Below are 17063 nucleotides of genomic sequence, written 5' to 3'. Positions count from 1 at the left end.
CCTATTCATGTATTCGCTCGCGAGGCATTAGGGAATAGCGCAGCATGCATGGGATGCGCACTTCAGAATTTCACCGGAAGTAGTAAGTCATCTGGGTACTTGTCGCATACTGATTTTCGAATTCTCTGAATTCGGACATACTATTCGGCTCACATACTAATTTTAGCGTACAATATAGTATGGAAGTATGCGGTTTCGGACGCAGCGCATGTCTCTAGTACGAATTAGCATTTTATTAGCACAACTGGAACGTGAACTAGCATGTTGTTACCATGATTCTAGTATGAATTAGGATTTTATTAGCATAATTTCAATGTGAATTAACATGTTGTTGGCATGTTTCTAGCATGAATTAGCACAGTCTTAGCATGTTTCTAGCATGAATTGGCATGCTGTTAGCATGTTTCTAGCATAAAATAACATGTTGTTAACATGTTTCTAGTGTGAATTAACATGTCGTTGGATGTTTCTAGCATGAATTAGCATGTTGTTAGCATGTTTCTAGCATAAAATAGCATGTTGTTAGCTCAACCCTTGTATGAATTAACGTGTTGTTAGCATGTTGATAACATGAAATAGCATGTTGTTTGCATAACTAGCATGTCACTAGCTGGTTGCTAGCATGTTTCTAACAAGACTGGCATGTCAGCAGGATGTTAAACATTGTAGCATGAATTAGTATGTTGCAAGCATGATTCTAGCATAAATTAGCATGTTGTTAGCATGTTTTTAACATGAATCAGCCTGTTGTTAGCATGTTTATAGCATGAATTAGCATGCTGTTAGCATGATTCCAACATCAAATAGCATGTTGTTAATATGTTTATAACATGAATTAGCATGTTGTTAGCATGATTCCAACATTAATTAGCATGTTGTTAACATGTTTCTAGTATGAATTAGCATGTTGTCAGCATGATTCTAGTATGAATTAGCATGTAACTAGCATGCTTTTAGCATGTTGCTATCATGATATCAGCATGAATATCTAGCATGGATTAGCATGTTGCTAGCATGGCTAGCATGTTGCTATCATGTTTCTAGCAAGATTGGCATGTCAGTAGGATGTTGCTACAACAATCTGATAACGCTTCAGACGACTGTTCTAGAGCCTACATCTAATCAATCTGTCAGATTCTGGAGTGCTTTACAGGTCTAAAGAAAAATATAATTGATAAACGATCTTAAATAAAACAAATACATTTACAGAGATGATATATAAGTATATAATTTCACTCACCTGGTAAACGCACATAGCATGCCATATCATCTGATAATTGCAGGAAATAATTACAAAAGGCAGTTGACTGTGTAAAGCCACATAAAACAACACAAAAATACGATGAACATGCCGAGTTCAGCAGCTAATCAGCCGGAATCAGCTGAGGTGAAGTGACGGCGAGCAGCGAGACCTAGCTGTCACTCAAGTGGCCACGCCCTTAATTATGCAAACTTAATATAACTTAATATAAATGAAACGGATGAGTTATAAAAAAAATTCACCCCCCTCACAGTTATCATGAAAGGTAATATCAGCTTTATGAACCAAAATCGTTCTTTGTACCAGGCAGTAAACACCTTTTTTTCTGCTGTAAAGTTGGCCATTTGAACAGTGGGCTTATTAGACATTTGCTGCATATGGAGCCAGGAATTTCTATGAATTGCAGTTTCAGTTAATTCCGTATTGACTTCCGAGGGTGAGTGGGAGGTTGCCGCTTGGTCAAAAGTAGCTAAATCCACTTGTGCAAAAACCTCTAAATCCACATATTGACACAGGACAGTGTTATTGATTTAAAATCACTAAAAATGCAATTAGAAATTATTTTAGCAAACATAAAACGCATAACACAAACCAGCTGAAATAAAAATACATAAATCTGTCAAGTAAGTGGCGGTTCATTCCGCTGTGGTAACCTCTAATAAAGGGACTAAGCAGAAGGAAAATAAATGAATGAAATCTGTCAAGTGCATTAATCAATGACATTAAAACTGACATTAATTAAATCTGAACAATCTGTTGTCATTTCTGATGACAACAAAGCACCTATATAATGTGTTTAATGATTGTATTTTCATACTTAGTTAATGATTTATTTCTCATTTCTAAATTAAGTATCACATTATTTACAAACTAGTTGTATTTAAGAGTAGTTGAGGGGTTTTAGGATCATTCAGAATGAGTTAGTAAATGATTAATAAACTATTGAAATCAACGTTTATATATCGTATTATTCTGGCATATACTAAAAGTTAACTAATATGTTAATAAATGCTTTATTAACTCAACTTCATGCAGTTTTGTGACCTAATCTAAAGTGTGGACTATTTATGCTTTATAAATCCCTTATAAATGACAAATAAAGGCTCAGAATCAATTGAACAATAATCTTTGCAATCTTTCTAAAAAGTAAAATTACTGTAAAGTTTAAACATTGCTGAATAACAGGAGTGTCAAAATATGACATAAAACTGGATAAAACAACAACAATATAATAATTAAACAATATAATAAGATGCAATGTTTAAACTCTACAGTGATTTTATTTTAGGTAAGGTTGCAAAGATTTATTTTTCTTTTGAAGTACGGTTTCATTTGTATATCTTTAAATGAATAGGAATGAATAATGTAATTTTTGCTGTTTATAATTTAACTGAGCCTTTATTTGTCATTTATAAGGGATTTATAAAGCATGAATAGTCCTCACTTTAGATTAGGTCACAAAACTAGATGAAATTGAGTTAATAAAGCATTTACTAACATACATAGTAACCATTAATATATGCCTGAATAAAAAGATATAAAAACGTTGATTTCAATAGTTTATTTATCATTTACTAACTCATTCTGAATTATTCTAAAAACCCTCAACTACTCTTAAATACAAATGGTTTGTAAATAATGCGATACTTAATTTAGTAATAAAAAATAAATCATTAGCAAAGTATGAAAATACTATTATTAAGCACATCATAAATATGTTTGTAAGTCAAGAATAGAGCACTTGTAGCTGCAGTTATAAACTGCTTACTAAGGCTTACTAATGTAGAGTTAATGCTTAACAGATAATGAATTCACCATTTGATAATGCTTAATAAAGGATTTATAGTGTGTAGTTATTATAAAGTGTTACTGAGTTTCTTTCTTCTGATAAACACAAAAGAAGATATTCAGAAAAATGCTAGAAACCGGTATTGACTTCAATAGTACATGAAGAGTTTCGTTATATCCATTTTAAAAAATGTTACTTATTTGACATTATTATTTAAGACATCAACGGTCAAGTTCATTCACAGTTATTGTACATTAAACTATTACTTGAGCTCAGCGAAGGCCAGGAACACAATATTTTCAAATCCAGGATATTTTTTATTTAACTTTATGTCCATAAATAGTTCATAAATAAGTCAAAAACCAAGCCAAAATGCAACATATTTATCTTAACATTGTCAAACATCTTAAATTGATAAAAAAAACTATACATCATAAATATATGGAATAATATATACAAAGATTGATTGATAATAATAAGATTCTGAGTTAGATTTGGCCAGAATGTACAGAACATAACATTACTTTTTTTATAATTTTTTTTGTAAAACGCTATATCCAGCTTAGGCTATATTCTATTACAGTAATACCATTAAGAAAAGCGAGTGAATCAATTTTTGTTTGATAAGCAAGATTAAGTTCGCCTCGCCCTGTCATATTTAATGAATCATTTCACTGCAATAATAATAATAATAATAATAATAATAATAATAATAATAATAATAATAATAATTATAGCTTATTTATTTGGTTGTTGTGAAAAAGTAAAACCGTTTATTTTTCTCCATAAAAACCTGTGCCCTTTAGGTTCCCTTATAATAAATCAACAACAACAGCATTAACGTGAGGTTTTCGGCTATAAATAATAGGTGCAACCGCATAAATAAATGTTCATATAGGCTACTCGGCTACATGTATGAAAGTGTTTAAAAGATAAACTTACAAAGGACACTTAGGAATGTAGCCTTGCAGACAGGTATCTTGTGATGGGGAGGAGCGCAGGAAAAAAGGCACTCCCTGGCCTTTCTCTTGACATCAGCGGAGACTCGTTTCCTGCTGCATTTGTGTATTGCTGACAGATGCAGGAGTATTTTATTCTGGTTCACTTTTGTAGTGTTTTTATACATTTTTGTGAAGTTGAAGGCTTCATCTTCTATTGCTAAATCAATGAGCAAACTCGGAGCACTTTACCGGTAGTGACTCTTTTCCCAGGGGATGCTGAGCACTGAGCATGCCAGGGGATGCTTTGTAAAGAAACTGGTCTGGCAGATATCGCGTTTTGTGAAAAATACATTTTGTAGTAGGCCTAAAATGTACATTCCTTAATGTTATTAAGGGCAGCAATTCACACAGATTTAAGGTACATCTGAACAGTGATTTCCAATATTATAATCCAAATGTCAAAAAGTGGCATTTATCGCGTTTTGCAACTCTTCATACGTTTTTCCTATGTTCATATGTATATATGTTTTTCCTACTATGGATGTCAATGGTTACATAATATCTTCCTATGTGTTCAGGGGGTGAGTAATTGATGGCAGAATTTAAATTTTTGGGTGAACTATCCCTTTAATGCCTTTGGACGGCATGTTTATTCGCCTAACAATACCAAACATTGCATGTGTTTCTGTAGTTCTTACATCAGATGTGACGTCCCACATTAATGTGTGTCTGAGTAATTTCCTACAGCTGAGACTTATGGGTCAGATGAAGCTGTAAGTCGTAAGCCACTCTGAGGTCGTGGGTTAGATAATGTGGAAATGAGGAAATGAACAAACGTCTGCCAGCAGAAGAACAGCAACTTCCTTCTCTATGCACTAATCTGCACTAAGTGGCGAGCCATACAGTAACCATAATAAAAGCTGAGGTTATCAAAGGGTTAGTTCAGCCAAAAATGAACATTATTCTGTATTATGTATGAATATTATGTAATCCATATCCAAGAATATCACTAGATGGAATTGATCATCGAGTCTTTACATTGCTGGCACACGGGCACAAGGTCATGCTCCTTTCCGCATGCAGTCTGTGACATTATTTCCACAGCAGATAAGCTCTTTAAACTCTTACTGCAAATGCAAAATGTACAAAGCATTGAAGCATCATTGTGTTATCCTGCCATTCATGTGTGCTCATTCAAAAGAACACAGAGTACACACTACATTTGACACACTCAACAAAAAAACGTTTTTTATTTTTATTTTTTTTATACTACTTATTTACTCATTTCTTGAGTTTTTTTGGGATTGAACAACTTGTTTGATGTTCAATCCACTTAGGGCCAGATGGAAGACTTTTTTTTTGCTATTTCTGCAGAGAATTTTGGAAAAAATCTGCAAATTTCCGCAGAATTATTTTGGGAGTATTGTAACTAGAACCTTAATATATGAAATAAAAATGATATTTTTTTTAACTTTTATTTATGTTTAAAATGCAAATCCAATTAGATTCACTTTATTTGGTAAACAAAGCAAGTCTCTCATATAATATATCTACTAAAAGACAGAAAATATTACTGTACAAACTAGGGATGCCACAGTTCTCATTATACTATTGAACCGTTCGGTACGACCTCCATGGTTCAATACGTGCTTGGGAATTGCCGTTTTCTTGGTTTTGCGTTTAATAAATTTATGTGCGTTTATATCTCCCTGAATTGACTGTGTGTGCCTGTAAGTCCATGATCTGAGATGAGGAAACTTCTCCCCGCGAGTAAATATCCAATCACTATGCTCTAAAGTTAGGGGGTGCTTAACCTTTATTCCACACTTTAACATGGCGAGCGGCGGTAACGTGAGGCTGAGGCAACAGTACAAGGAAGCGCCGGCGAAGTGAGGCAACAGTACGAGAAAGCGCTGACATCTTTCAAATCAGTGGTGTGAGGACATTTTAATTTTGTATATTGCCAATAAAAAAATTTTTAAAAAGTTGTACAAAAAATAACTGTGTGCAAGCATTGTTTTACACGAATAACCATGACTGCACACCTGAAGCGCCATCACCCAGCAATATCACTGTATAAAGGCAATATGGTAGAAAAGGTAATAAAGTCCTCCAAATAGCAACAATCCCTCACTGAATCTTTCAAGCAAACATACCCAACTGGTTCCGAGAGACACATAAAACAACAAAGACAGTGCGGCTGTTTATTGCTAAAGATTTGCAGCCGTTTTCGGTGATTGGAGATGCGGACTTTTGTCATCTTATAAAAGCACTCGATCTGTGTTGCAGACTACAGTCTCGAAATTTTTCAGCAACGAGATAATTAAGATGGTGTTTACTTAAGTACAAATATGTTTATTAGAAATGGCCAATTCATCTTTATTAACTTCACATGTATGTTTATTTTCAAAGTGTAGGATTTTATGTGTTCCCCAGTTTGTACATGGGCTACCCACAGCTGTGAGATTTCAGTGTTAATTTTTTTTACAATATACTAGTGTACTTTTCTTGGCTTTTAAGTAAAACAAAATGAGTATTGCAATAAATCATTTTTATTTTTTTTCTCCTTAACCTCTTACTGTTCCTATTGCCTATAGAAAAAAAAAAAAAAAACACGTGTCAAGCCATGAGAACCAAACCGAACCGAAAACCGTGTTAAAAAACCGAGGTATGTATTGAACTGTGGGCTAACTGTATTGCTGCATCACTAGTTCAAACTGCATTGTACATGAATCAGATGAACATTTTCACATCAGTCAATAATATTACTGTAATTAATTTGTAATGTGATGTAATGTGTATTTATATAGAGCATTTACTGTGTATGGCCATGCACTCAAAGTGCTTCACATTCATGAGGCGGGGGGGTCTCTCCACACCACCACCAGTGTGCAGCATCCACTTGGATGATGGAACGGCAGCCACAGGACAATAGTGCCAGTGCGCTCACCACACACCAGCTATTGGTGGAGTGGAGAGACAGTGATAGAGCCAATTCAATGGATAGAGATGATTGGAAGGCCTTGATCGTAAGGGCCGATTGAGGGACTTTGGCCATTTACTCAGTTAAATAAACAGAATTAACGATGGGCTACAAATCTGCGGAAATCTGGTGCGCAGATTCCGTGTGGGCCTAAATTAACTTGGGGTGGCACAATGGTGCAGTGGGTGGCATTGTCGCCTCACAGCAAGAAGGTTACTGGTTTGAGGCCTGGCTGGGTCAGTTAACATTTCTGTGTGGAGTTTGCATGTTCTCTCTGTGTTGGCCGTGTTGTATGAGAGTGTGTGTGAAATTGTGAGTGTATGGGTGTTTGCCCAGCACTGGATTGTTGCTGAAAGGGCATCCGCTGTGTAAAACATATGCTGGATAAGTTGGCGGTTTATTCCACTGTGGCGACTTATGAAAAATAATCAATTAAGTCAAAGAAAAATGAATGAAGAAATGAACAAAAACATTTGTATTCATGACTTTTTTTGTCCTATTAATTTTTTTACAGTCTACTGAAGTGTTACCATATATTTAAATTGGGTTGTTTTTGCATCTTTAAAGGCCACCTATTTCACACCTTTTTTAAGATTTAATATTAATATTATGGTTCTTCTGAGAGTGCCAGTTTAGGTATAATTCAAAACACAATTCAGAATTGTTATTCTAATGTGTTTAAGAGTCATTTTGGGGGGTGTGCACACAGCTCGTTGTTTTAGGGGTGTGCTGCTTCACATGAAAATTAGTTTCAGCTTCCCACCCAACTTAACAAGGGTGCGGAGCCAAGAGCTCATCCGCTTTGTGGATCCGCATGTTAAGTGGTGACGTGTTTGTTATGTATGTAATACTGTTTCCGGGTCCAAGCCGCCATTCATTTGAGTAGAGAAATCATTTGTTTATAATCACGTTTTATTCCTATTACACATTAAAGTTAATTTTATATAAAATCATAGTGTACACAACAATCTCTGGGCTTGCTGCATAACAAATACCAACATTTTCACAATTTATCAAAAAATTAATCACTTTCTGGACATCGGATATTAGGCATGGACATATATACTACGATCGTGACTTTCGAAAGCCTTAAATCGCTTTGTAAACGTTTATTATTACCATTTCATTAGTCTCCCCATTCAGTTGAATAGAGCACTTGGACCCGGAAGCTGCTTCGCGTGACGTCACACTTAACAAGCGGATGGGAACAGACAGGCAGACAGAGAGAAGCAACATGAGTGAGAGGACCAGCGTTCAGCCGTACATGTACGACCCGGACACAGACTAAGCAGAGACTACTGTTGAGGAATCAATATTCCTAATGTGCCAGAATATGTGTAACTATCAAAATAAGTGGCAGTTACAAAATCATTTGTTTTATTCTTATTAAAAGTTCCAAAGGCCCACCTCAAAAGTAAGGGCGAACGTGCTTTTGCCATAGCAGGTCCTCGCCTTTGGAACTCTCTGCCATTAGAACTAAAAAAGGCTTCGTCGCTGCCTATTTTTAAGTCTAAATTAAAGACGCATTTATTTTCTAGGTCTTTTGAAGCATAAGTCCTTACCTTTCAGAAGGGGGGGTGTTGGGAGTGGGGAGGGGGATCAAAACGGTCATGTTCTCTATCGTGTTTAGGGTTGGTCAACTGTGGTAGCATCTTTTAATTAGGAAAAAAAATATTTTATTATTATTATTATTATTTTTATTTTGCTCTTTTATTGATCTTTCTATGTTCCTTCCTATTAAGTGCTTATTGCTGTTTTTACTGTTTTATGCTCATATCATGTGTTTATTTTCTCTCTGTAAAGCACTTTGTGGAGCCTTGTGGCAGTTGGAAACGTGCTTTATAAATAAATAGAACTTGAACTTGAATTTGTGTCTGTTTAGTTTTACAGCCGCCATGTAACAATGCATGCGTCATCCTTATAGGGATGTAATGATTAACTGGTTTTACTATTGACAGTGCTTTAATTCGTCACGGTTAATTAATGTGTGCTAGTTTAAAGTTCCGAGCTTACACACCCAAACTAAAAACCACAAACACTGGATTAACTTTGACTGTGGCTACAACTAAGGCAAATTCGTTATTTCCAATGGGGGACGTGCAATAGAGGGGCGAGCATGTGAGGCAACGCGTTCACACTTTCCAGCCGCACCTAGTTGAGATGACAGTGAGCTTCTGTGACCATGGGAAATGCAAACAGCTACAGTTTTAGGAAGGGGCAATGAAAAGTACACGTTTGCAAACCCACCTAAAGTTACAAACAATGGCGCAGATGAGAGCGATCATGTGGTGAATGTTGATCCACCAGCAGAGATCAATCGATTGTTTGAGAGAGAGTGCTGAAAGACTCGGTGGATCAGCTGTTTTTAATGGCCCGAATCTCAATACGTTGCATTCACTGCGTGTTCAGCGCAAACGGCTGCTAAATGTAAAATCTCTGTTGCTTATTCGCAGGAAGACAATGAAGGCTCTTGTGTTGAGCCCAGTGAGCCTTACATCTTAAATAAAGCAAGGGTGCTTCTTTTGGTGACATCGCTTTGACTCACATGCTGAAAATGGCGGACGTGAAACAACAAACTTAGGATATGGTAATGCGCACCTGTCAATCAATATTGGTGGATGGAGGGACTGCACTCCTACGTCAAGTTGCGGTCGATCTCAAAACTGCTCCAATTGGTGTTGTTACATAAAAAAAAAAGGACTGGTTGTGTTTATATCACCCCAATATAGCTTTCTGTGCAATATACCTACACACATATCTGCCCAAACAGCTTGAAAAGTAGATTTTTCACCATAGGTGCCCTTTAAAGTGTGTTTTTTGCAAATGATATTTTTATAAACCACACACAGACTAGTCATTGAAATACCATGAGTGTTAACTATCAAACTAAAGGTTAACCATCCAGCTATGTTAGCTGCGACCTGGGAATTCAGATATTGCAGCTCCCTAATAAGTACACGCCGTGATCTTGAGAGTCCCTAAAGGGAAACCCGTCAAGCCCTCGAGTCATGAACAAGACTCCAGAGAGATTGAGCTGCAGTCATTATATTGTATATGGCAAAAACAACAAGATTTTCTAACAGTGCTGTTCTCTCTGTTCCCCTAATCCAGCTTTGAGTAACTTCTAGTACAGGCCGATCAGGATGAAAAGATGGCGACCATGCTCTTACCAGCGGGTCCTGATGGCTTGCGACCGTTCACTCGAGAGTCTCTGGCGGCCATCGAGCAGAGGATCAGCGAAGAGCGGGCCAGGAACACTAAGGATTACAAGGCGGACCCCGGGGATGTGGAGGAGCCCAAACCCCGCGCTGACCTGGAGGTCGGGAAGGTGCTGCCTCGCATCTTTGGAGAAATCCCTGCCGGACTGGTTGGAGTCCCGCTGGAGGACATCGACCCATTCTACTTCAGAAATCAGAGGGTGAGTCAGACTCCAAACAAGGTATCATAAGTTAAATTTAAGACATTTTTTAAGACCACTAGGAATCAAGTTTTAGACTTATACATGTTTTTTTTTTTATATCACGTAAAAATATATATATAATTTAATACAATTAATAATACAATAATAATTTAATGATAATAATTAAGGTCAGTATCCTCAGCTGCATTGTTGGGCACATTTCTTTTTCAAGAGTAATCACTTATAGTTATTAGGTCCTTTCACAAATAGTCACTGAGTTACATAATTATAAAATAACTAGTCACCAGGGAAAGCAACATTGCGTTACTTAAATTCTAATTTGCCAAATGACTATAATAATTAATAATAATTAATAATAATAATAATAATAATAATAATTCCTTACATTTATATAGCGTTTTTCTGGGCACTCTGATGCGCTTTGATAGTGGTGGATCTCCTTATCCACCACTAGAGTGCAGCATCCACCTGGATGACGCGACGGCAGATATTTTGCGCCAGACCGCACACCACACACCAGCTGATTGGTGGAGAGGAGACAATGATGAAGCCAATATGGGGATGGTTAGGAGGCCATAATGGACAGAGGCCAGTGGGCAGATTTGGCCAGGATGCCGGGGTTAAACCTCTACTCTTTTCGAAGGACATCCTGGGATTTTTAACGACCACAGAGAGTCGGGATCTCGGTTTAACATCTCATCCGAAAGACGGCGCTCACTGAGCAGTATAGCGTCCCCATCACTATAATAGGCCATTAGGACCCACACAGACCGCCCCCTGCTGGCCTCACTAACACCACTTCTGGCAGCAACCTAGCTTTCCCATGTGATCTCCTATAAAGAGAGATATAAAATGAACTATAAAATGAAGCTAAAATATTGTACACTAATCTACACTATTTTAATGTTGTTGTTGTGGGACAATGTAAGAGACAACCATCAAATTCAACATATCGTTGTAAACAGGGCTTGACATGAATTTTTTGATCACCAGCCACTGTGGCACGTAGTTTTTCAACATTACTAGTTCGGCATTTTCACTAGCCACAATTCTGTTGTTGGAAAAATATATTTTATATGCATAAATATGAATTTGACATGCTAAACTTACTTGATTTAGATTTTGGGTGCTTTCACACCTGCCTTAATTAGTTCGATTAAATCGCACTAGAGTTCGTTTCCCCTTTTGGAGCGGTTCGTTTGGGCAGGTGAGAATGCAGCAATCGTACTCGAGTGCGCACCAAAAGCGGACCAAATAAGCGTACCGAGACCTGCTTGAAGAGGTGGTCTCGGTATGCTTTCAGTCGAACCCTGGAGCGGTTCGTTTGTGGTGAGAATATGACCCGTACTAAAACAGGTCCAACCGCAAAAAGTACTGCGCGTTTTGGACTAATTCAGCTGCCGTACGCCGATGCGCTGTGCATTATGGGATATGGAGGAAAAATATTTGTTGACCAACAGAGAGAGAGATGAAAACGTTACCTGATGGATCGTTGGTAATATTTCAGCAAGATGACCATGTCGCAGTTTAGCTAAATTAATTCACGTCTCCTACTGAAGTGACGAGCGATGCATTAAACACTGTTTACCAGCCGCGGCCGCACTTCATTTTCGTAATGTATAGTTTGTCTAAAGCAGGCATACAATCAGCCAGCGCAGTCGTCCCTCCAGAGTAAAAGGTTTTGTTTACCTGCGGGAGTTCACTGGCATTTTCCCGCACGTGAATTCTGACCAATCAATAAGCAGTTTAGGAAATATGTTCAACAACATCTGGCCAATGAGAGATGTGGATTTTGTCAGATGACTGCATTATGGTTCGTTTCAACTGGTTCGGACCAAAGCCAGCAGTGTGGTGTGAAAACGACCCAAAGACGGCAGAAAATGCAACAATGTATCATTTATTGCGCTTGGTCCGGACCAAATGAAGCGAACTACAGATCTGCACATCTAGATTCTTTGCTTGCAGGTTGAAATGTTTTGCTTGTGAGTTGAAAAGTTTTGAACCCATAAATGCCAGGGTTAATACTGTCTTTATTATTCAAACAAACATATAAAGTTTTTACCAAAATTAGGTACAATGCAATTAAAAAATAAAAGAATTCAAATAATTACTTTTTTTTTTTTTTAAATTCACACTGCAAAAAATAAACTATTGCCATTTTATGCAGTTTCCACCATATTAATTCATTGTGTGCTCATTCATTTTGCTTTCGGTTTTGTTTCATTTTTGCGGATCTAAAATCTTTGCTTTTGAGTTGAAAAGTTTTGCGAGTTGAAAACTGCAGCTCAGTGGGCGGGTTCTTCTGAAACACCTTATTCTATTGGTCATCTTGATTGAGGTCACAGGTTGGCCACGCCCATTACATTTTTGCGCATTTGGCGAGCAGCAGGTCTTCTTTAAGGTAAATTAACTGAAACTGTATAATAATAAAGACACAAAATTAACCCCGGCATTCATGGATTCAAAACTTTTCAACTCACAAGCAAAACATTTCAACCTGCAAGCAAAGATTCTAGATGTGCAATAAAAGACAGAAAAATTAATGAGTGTGCAATGAAAATTGTGGTAACTGCATATTAGGACAATTGTTTATTTTTTGCAATCCAAAATATTTTATTATCATTGACATAAGTTTTTAAATTAAACGTGTTTTTTATTTCAAATCTTACATTTTTTAATTACTACATACATAATTTTTCTTTAAAACTAAATATTTTTGATTGAATATTAAAGAAACAAATCTAGCTCCATACGAGAGCCAAAGAAGGCCATGTCAAATGTCAAATTACTGATCCTACATATAGGAGTCTGAAGAAAAACGAACTTAACTTTAGAAGACAATATGAGATGGCATTAAGTGTTTTTTTTTTTTACATCTAAACTCTTCATTTTTACAGTTCAGTAAAAAGAGAGTAAAGTTGATGAAGTTAGTAACCTCTTATATATTCTCAATCTTCAGACCTCAAACTACATAAACATATATATTTTGTTTCTCCAAAATTGGTGTTTTAGAAAAAAAAATACTGCCTATTTGTCAACTACTCGAATGCATCTTAATGACAGCAGAAAGTGCAGTAAATGAACTCTAATGGACATCAGGTTCATGTTTTAGAAGGTAATTGCAGCAGTGCTTCAATACACAGATGCATTTATGTGAGTGCAGGTAATGATTTTTGTCATGGGTGGCGATGAGTGATGTGCATCTGCATTTTGTTGAAAACATTTTCCATCTTTTTATAAATCATCAACCTTGATTTGACCTGGACGGACACATTTGCATACTGTACTACAAGCTTAGAGGTCACAATATACACCACATAAAATGAGGAGGGCCACAAATTATAATTTACATTATAAGACTTTATTTAATTTATGGAGTTTTACTGACTTTAAAAGCTGTCGATTACCAAGTCCGGTGGGGCCTGTTTCTATTTAAAAATTAATACTGAACATTATTCATTTATTTTCTTTTCGGCTTAGTCCCTTTATTAATCTGGGGTCACCACAGCGGAATAAACCACCAACTTATCCAGCACGTTTTACGTTGCGGATGCCCTTCCAGCCACAACCCAAAATGATACATTATGTCTTGTTTATATAGTTTCACTCTAGGTCTAAACAACAATATTGCCAGAGATGCATAAAGTACTAGAGACCCAGACTTAAGTAAAAGTACAAGTACTCTATGAAAAAGTGACTCAAGTAGAAATTGAAGTGCTCTTTAAGCACCATACTTAAAGGGCCATGAAACCCCCTCGTTTCAGCAGTGTGTTTTCACACCTCTACTTTGGAAAAAGTCAGAAAAGTGGGCGTGTCCAGCTCTGTTTAGGGGGGAGTGTCGGAGGAAGAAAAGAGGCTTGGTGTGGGAGTGTCTATTTGGGCGCGCTGAATTTCAGAGTCAAAACACACACCCACAGCGGACAATGTGACTGTGTTTACATGGACATCTGTAGTCGAATTATTTGCCAAATTATTAAATGGTGGACTTTAACTGCAGTTTGTCTCTTTCATTCAGGGAATTCATTAATGTCCCTCGCGACAAACGTGATATTTGATTCGAGGAACTGCTCTAACCTGTATTTTTTATGCAATGTTTGATACCGCACGGCGAATGAGAGAAAAAAAAAACTCAGCATTTCCTGGAAACTTAGATGCACACGACAGGTAGCGTCAGAAAGCCGCGTGTGTTATTCCGGTCACAAAATCCAACACGAGGTTATAGTTTGGTTGTAACTGTTAGTGCTAACTATTGCACTCGGTGCAATAGTTTGTTTGATACGAATAAAATACGAACTGAATAAACAAAGAGCACTGGTCGCTCACTTACCAAATAGAGACAGGACAATCACCAGCAACTAGAGCCGCGTCTTTATTTAGAGGAGACTACAATCTGGATCTCAGCGTTTGCAGATGAGAACAGCTCTCAGGTAAACAATAATCCTCCTTAGACACGCAAGTTATTGTTGTCGAGTGTCGCGTACACTGTTAATCCACGCGTGAGTTTGAGCTCTCACAGAGAGAAAATGAAAACGAAACTTAACTGCAGCAAACTATAAAAGCAACACTTCACGCTTGTTTTGCCAACACAACGTGGCGTCTTTGCCGTCTACACTGTGACAGTAATGAATATTAATGAAGTTGCACAATAGAGCGCGCTGATTGGTTTGAACCAAGCCTTACTCATGCATTAATGCATCACACTGTAAGACGTAATAAGACTCGCTCTGGCACAGACGTCCAGTCTGCACACTGGAATACACGCTATTATATTATGGCCGTGACGCAGGTTCAAAAATTAGTTTCAAACAGGAAGTACGAATTTGCTTGAAATAACGCAAAAACAACCAATTTACACTTTTTAGTGAAATATAGGTGTCCTAATAGTGTTTTTAGCAGTGTGGGACACATATACGACTGTCAACAGCTCAAAAAATGTGTTTTGGTGTTTTGTGACCCTTTAAGTGAAAGTAATAAAGTATTCAACATTTTGTGTGCTTAAGTGATTAATTTCAAAATGTACTAAAGTACTGAAAGTACAAGTATTGTGTAATGTAGTTATTAAAGAAAGCAGTCAAAAGACCTCATATTGTTTTGTTTATTTTAAATATCTTTTTTTTTTTGGCACGTGATGAAGCAGAGTGAAAAGAAACAGGGCTTACGATACTGTTTTTCTCTCATGCTTGAACCATAGATCTGAGAGTATAACAGCTTTAACACACACCTTTCAATGTTGTGTGTCTCAAAAACACTCTGTAATCCACTTAAAACGCTGTTGAAACCCATTTTCAGATCGCAAATTACCGGTTGTAAATGCTGTAAACGGAAGTTCTAAACATTCTACCGGAAGACGGTCACTATGGCACCCTCCATGCAGCAGCCAAGAAAAAGGTCTATAATTGTAACAAGTAGATGTGTGAATCTACACTGGTTTCACAGTTTGGTTCAGTTTGGTTCAGTTACGATTATCATGCCATTGATTCGGTTCAATTCTATATATTGGTGCACTGACGATGCTTTCCATACATAATTTGATTTATTCTTTAAAACACAACAAAATTTTTTTTAAATATATTGTTCAATTATAATGATTAAAAATAAATAAATAAACAAATAAATACACACACACACACACACACACACACACACACACATATATATATATAAATAATCTTTTTTTTTTGTCGATTTTTGTGGCTAAAAGGTATCGGATCAGGCACCGTTTTGGCATGGGTACCGTTTTAAAGGTATTGATTTAAGCACCAGTATCGGAAAAAACCCAAACGAAACGATACCCAACCCTAATATATATATATATATATATATATATATATATATATATATATATATATATATATATATATATATATATATATATATATATATATAAATATATAGCTCCAAGCTTGGCCAACACACCTGAGCCAAATAATTCGGACCTGAACAGCACTTGATAATTTCACGCAGGTGTGTTTGAGTCTGCTGGAACATAGATCGCCTGGAACAGAATAGCTCTACCTTGATTTAGATACACAAAAATCTACACACACAAATATATTTTGTAAATATGAACTTTCATTTCAGATGCGATCAATTGCAATTAATTGTTTTACAGCAGTAATTGAAATACAAAATTTGAACAATGTCTCTATGTGTGATGGTATAACTATAATATAAGCGTATTAAATGGTCTGTTTAATATAAACCATTTCAAATCCATTATAAGGAATTATTGCACAGCTAAGCTGTAATGGCCACTCCACTTTGTTTGAATGAAACATTAGCCCGTATCCTTATCTCTTCTACTTCTAAGTTCATTTAAATACACTAATACCGGCCTATTTGGCTTCGTATACATTGTGCTATTACTGTTTAATAAAACAATGTACATTTGTAAGTTCAGAACGTTTCATTTACCTATCAACTGTCTTTTTTTGTCATGGATTATTGGACCATTACTGCTTTAAAGAATCCACTGCATTCATTTGATCAAACATAAATCTAAACAGCAATGTAATAAAATAATAGTACAATTTAAAATGAGGCAAAGTTGTAGTTTCGGTAACACTTTATAACACGTTTGCATTAGCTAGTTATTATTAACATGAACAAACAATGAACAATACATTTATTACACCATTTGTTCATGTTAGTTAAGGTTAGGCATAGAT

The 17063-nt window shown here is 36.4% G+C and overlaps 1 protein-coding gene and 1 long non-coding RNA gene across 6 annotated transcripts in view; one reads left to right on the top strand and one right to left on the bottom strand.

Annotated features, from left to right (window-relative positions):
• scn12aa (sodium channel, voltage gated, type XII, alpha a) overlaps positions 1–17063 on the top strand; it is a 155642-nt gene that overhangs the window by 16447 nt on the left and 122132 nt on the right. For 4 of the 5 annotated variants that reach the window (XM_087240127.1, XM_087240125.1, XM_087240124.1 and 1 more), the window contains exon 2: positions 10086–10392. In XM_087240127.1, the coding sequence (XP_087096253.1) occupies positions 10126–10392 (267 nt within the window). In that variant the 5' untranslated portion in view covers positions 10086–10125. 5 annotated transcript variants of the gene reach the window in all.
• LOC147846539 (uncharacterized) overlaps positions 1–17063 on the bottom strand; it is a 214014-nt gene that overhangs the window by 163394 nt on the left and 33557 nt on the right. The gene's annotated exons all lie outside the window — the stretch shown is intronic.

Source organism: Danio rerio, chromosome 2 (assembly GCF_052040795.2).
Source record: "Danio rerio strain M-AB ecotype USA chromosome 2, GRCz13ab, whole genome shotgun sequence".
Taxonomy (NCBI): Eukaryota; Metazoa; Chordata; class Actinopteri; order Cypriniformes; family Danionidae; genus Danio; species Danio rerio.
Note: the sequence above shows the minus strand (reverse complement) of the source record. Positions and strands in the feature narration are given on the sequence as shown.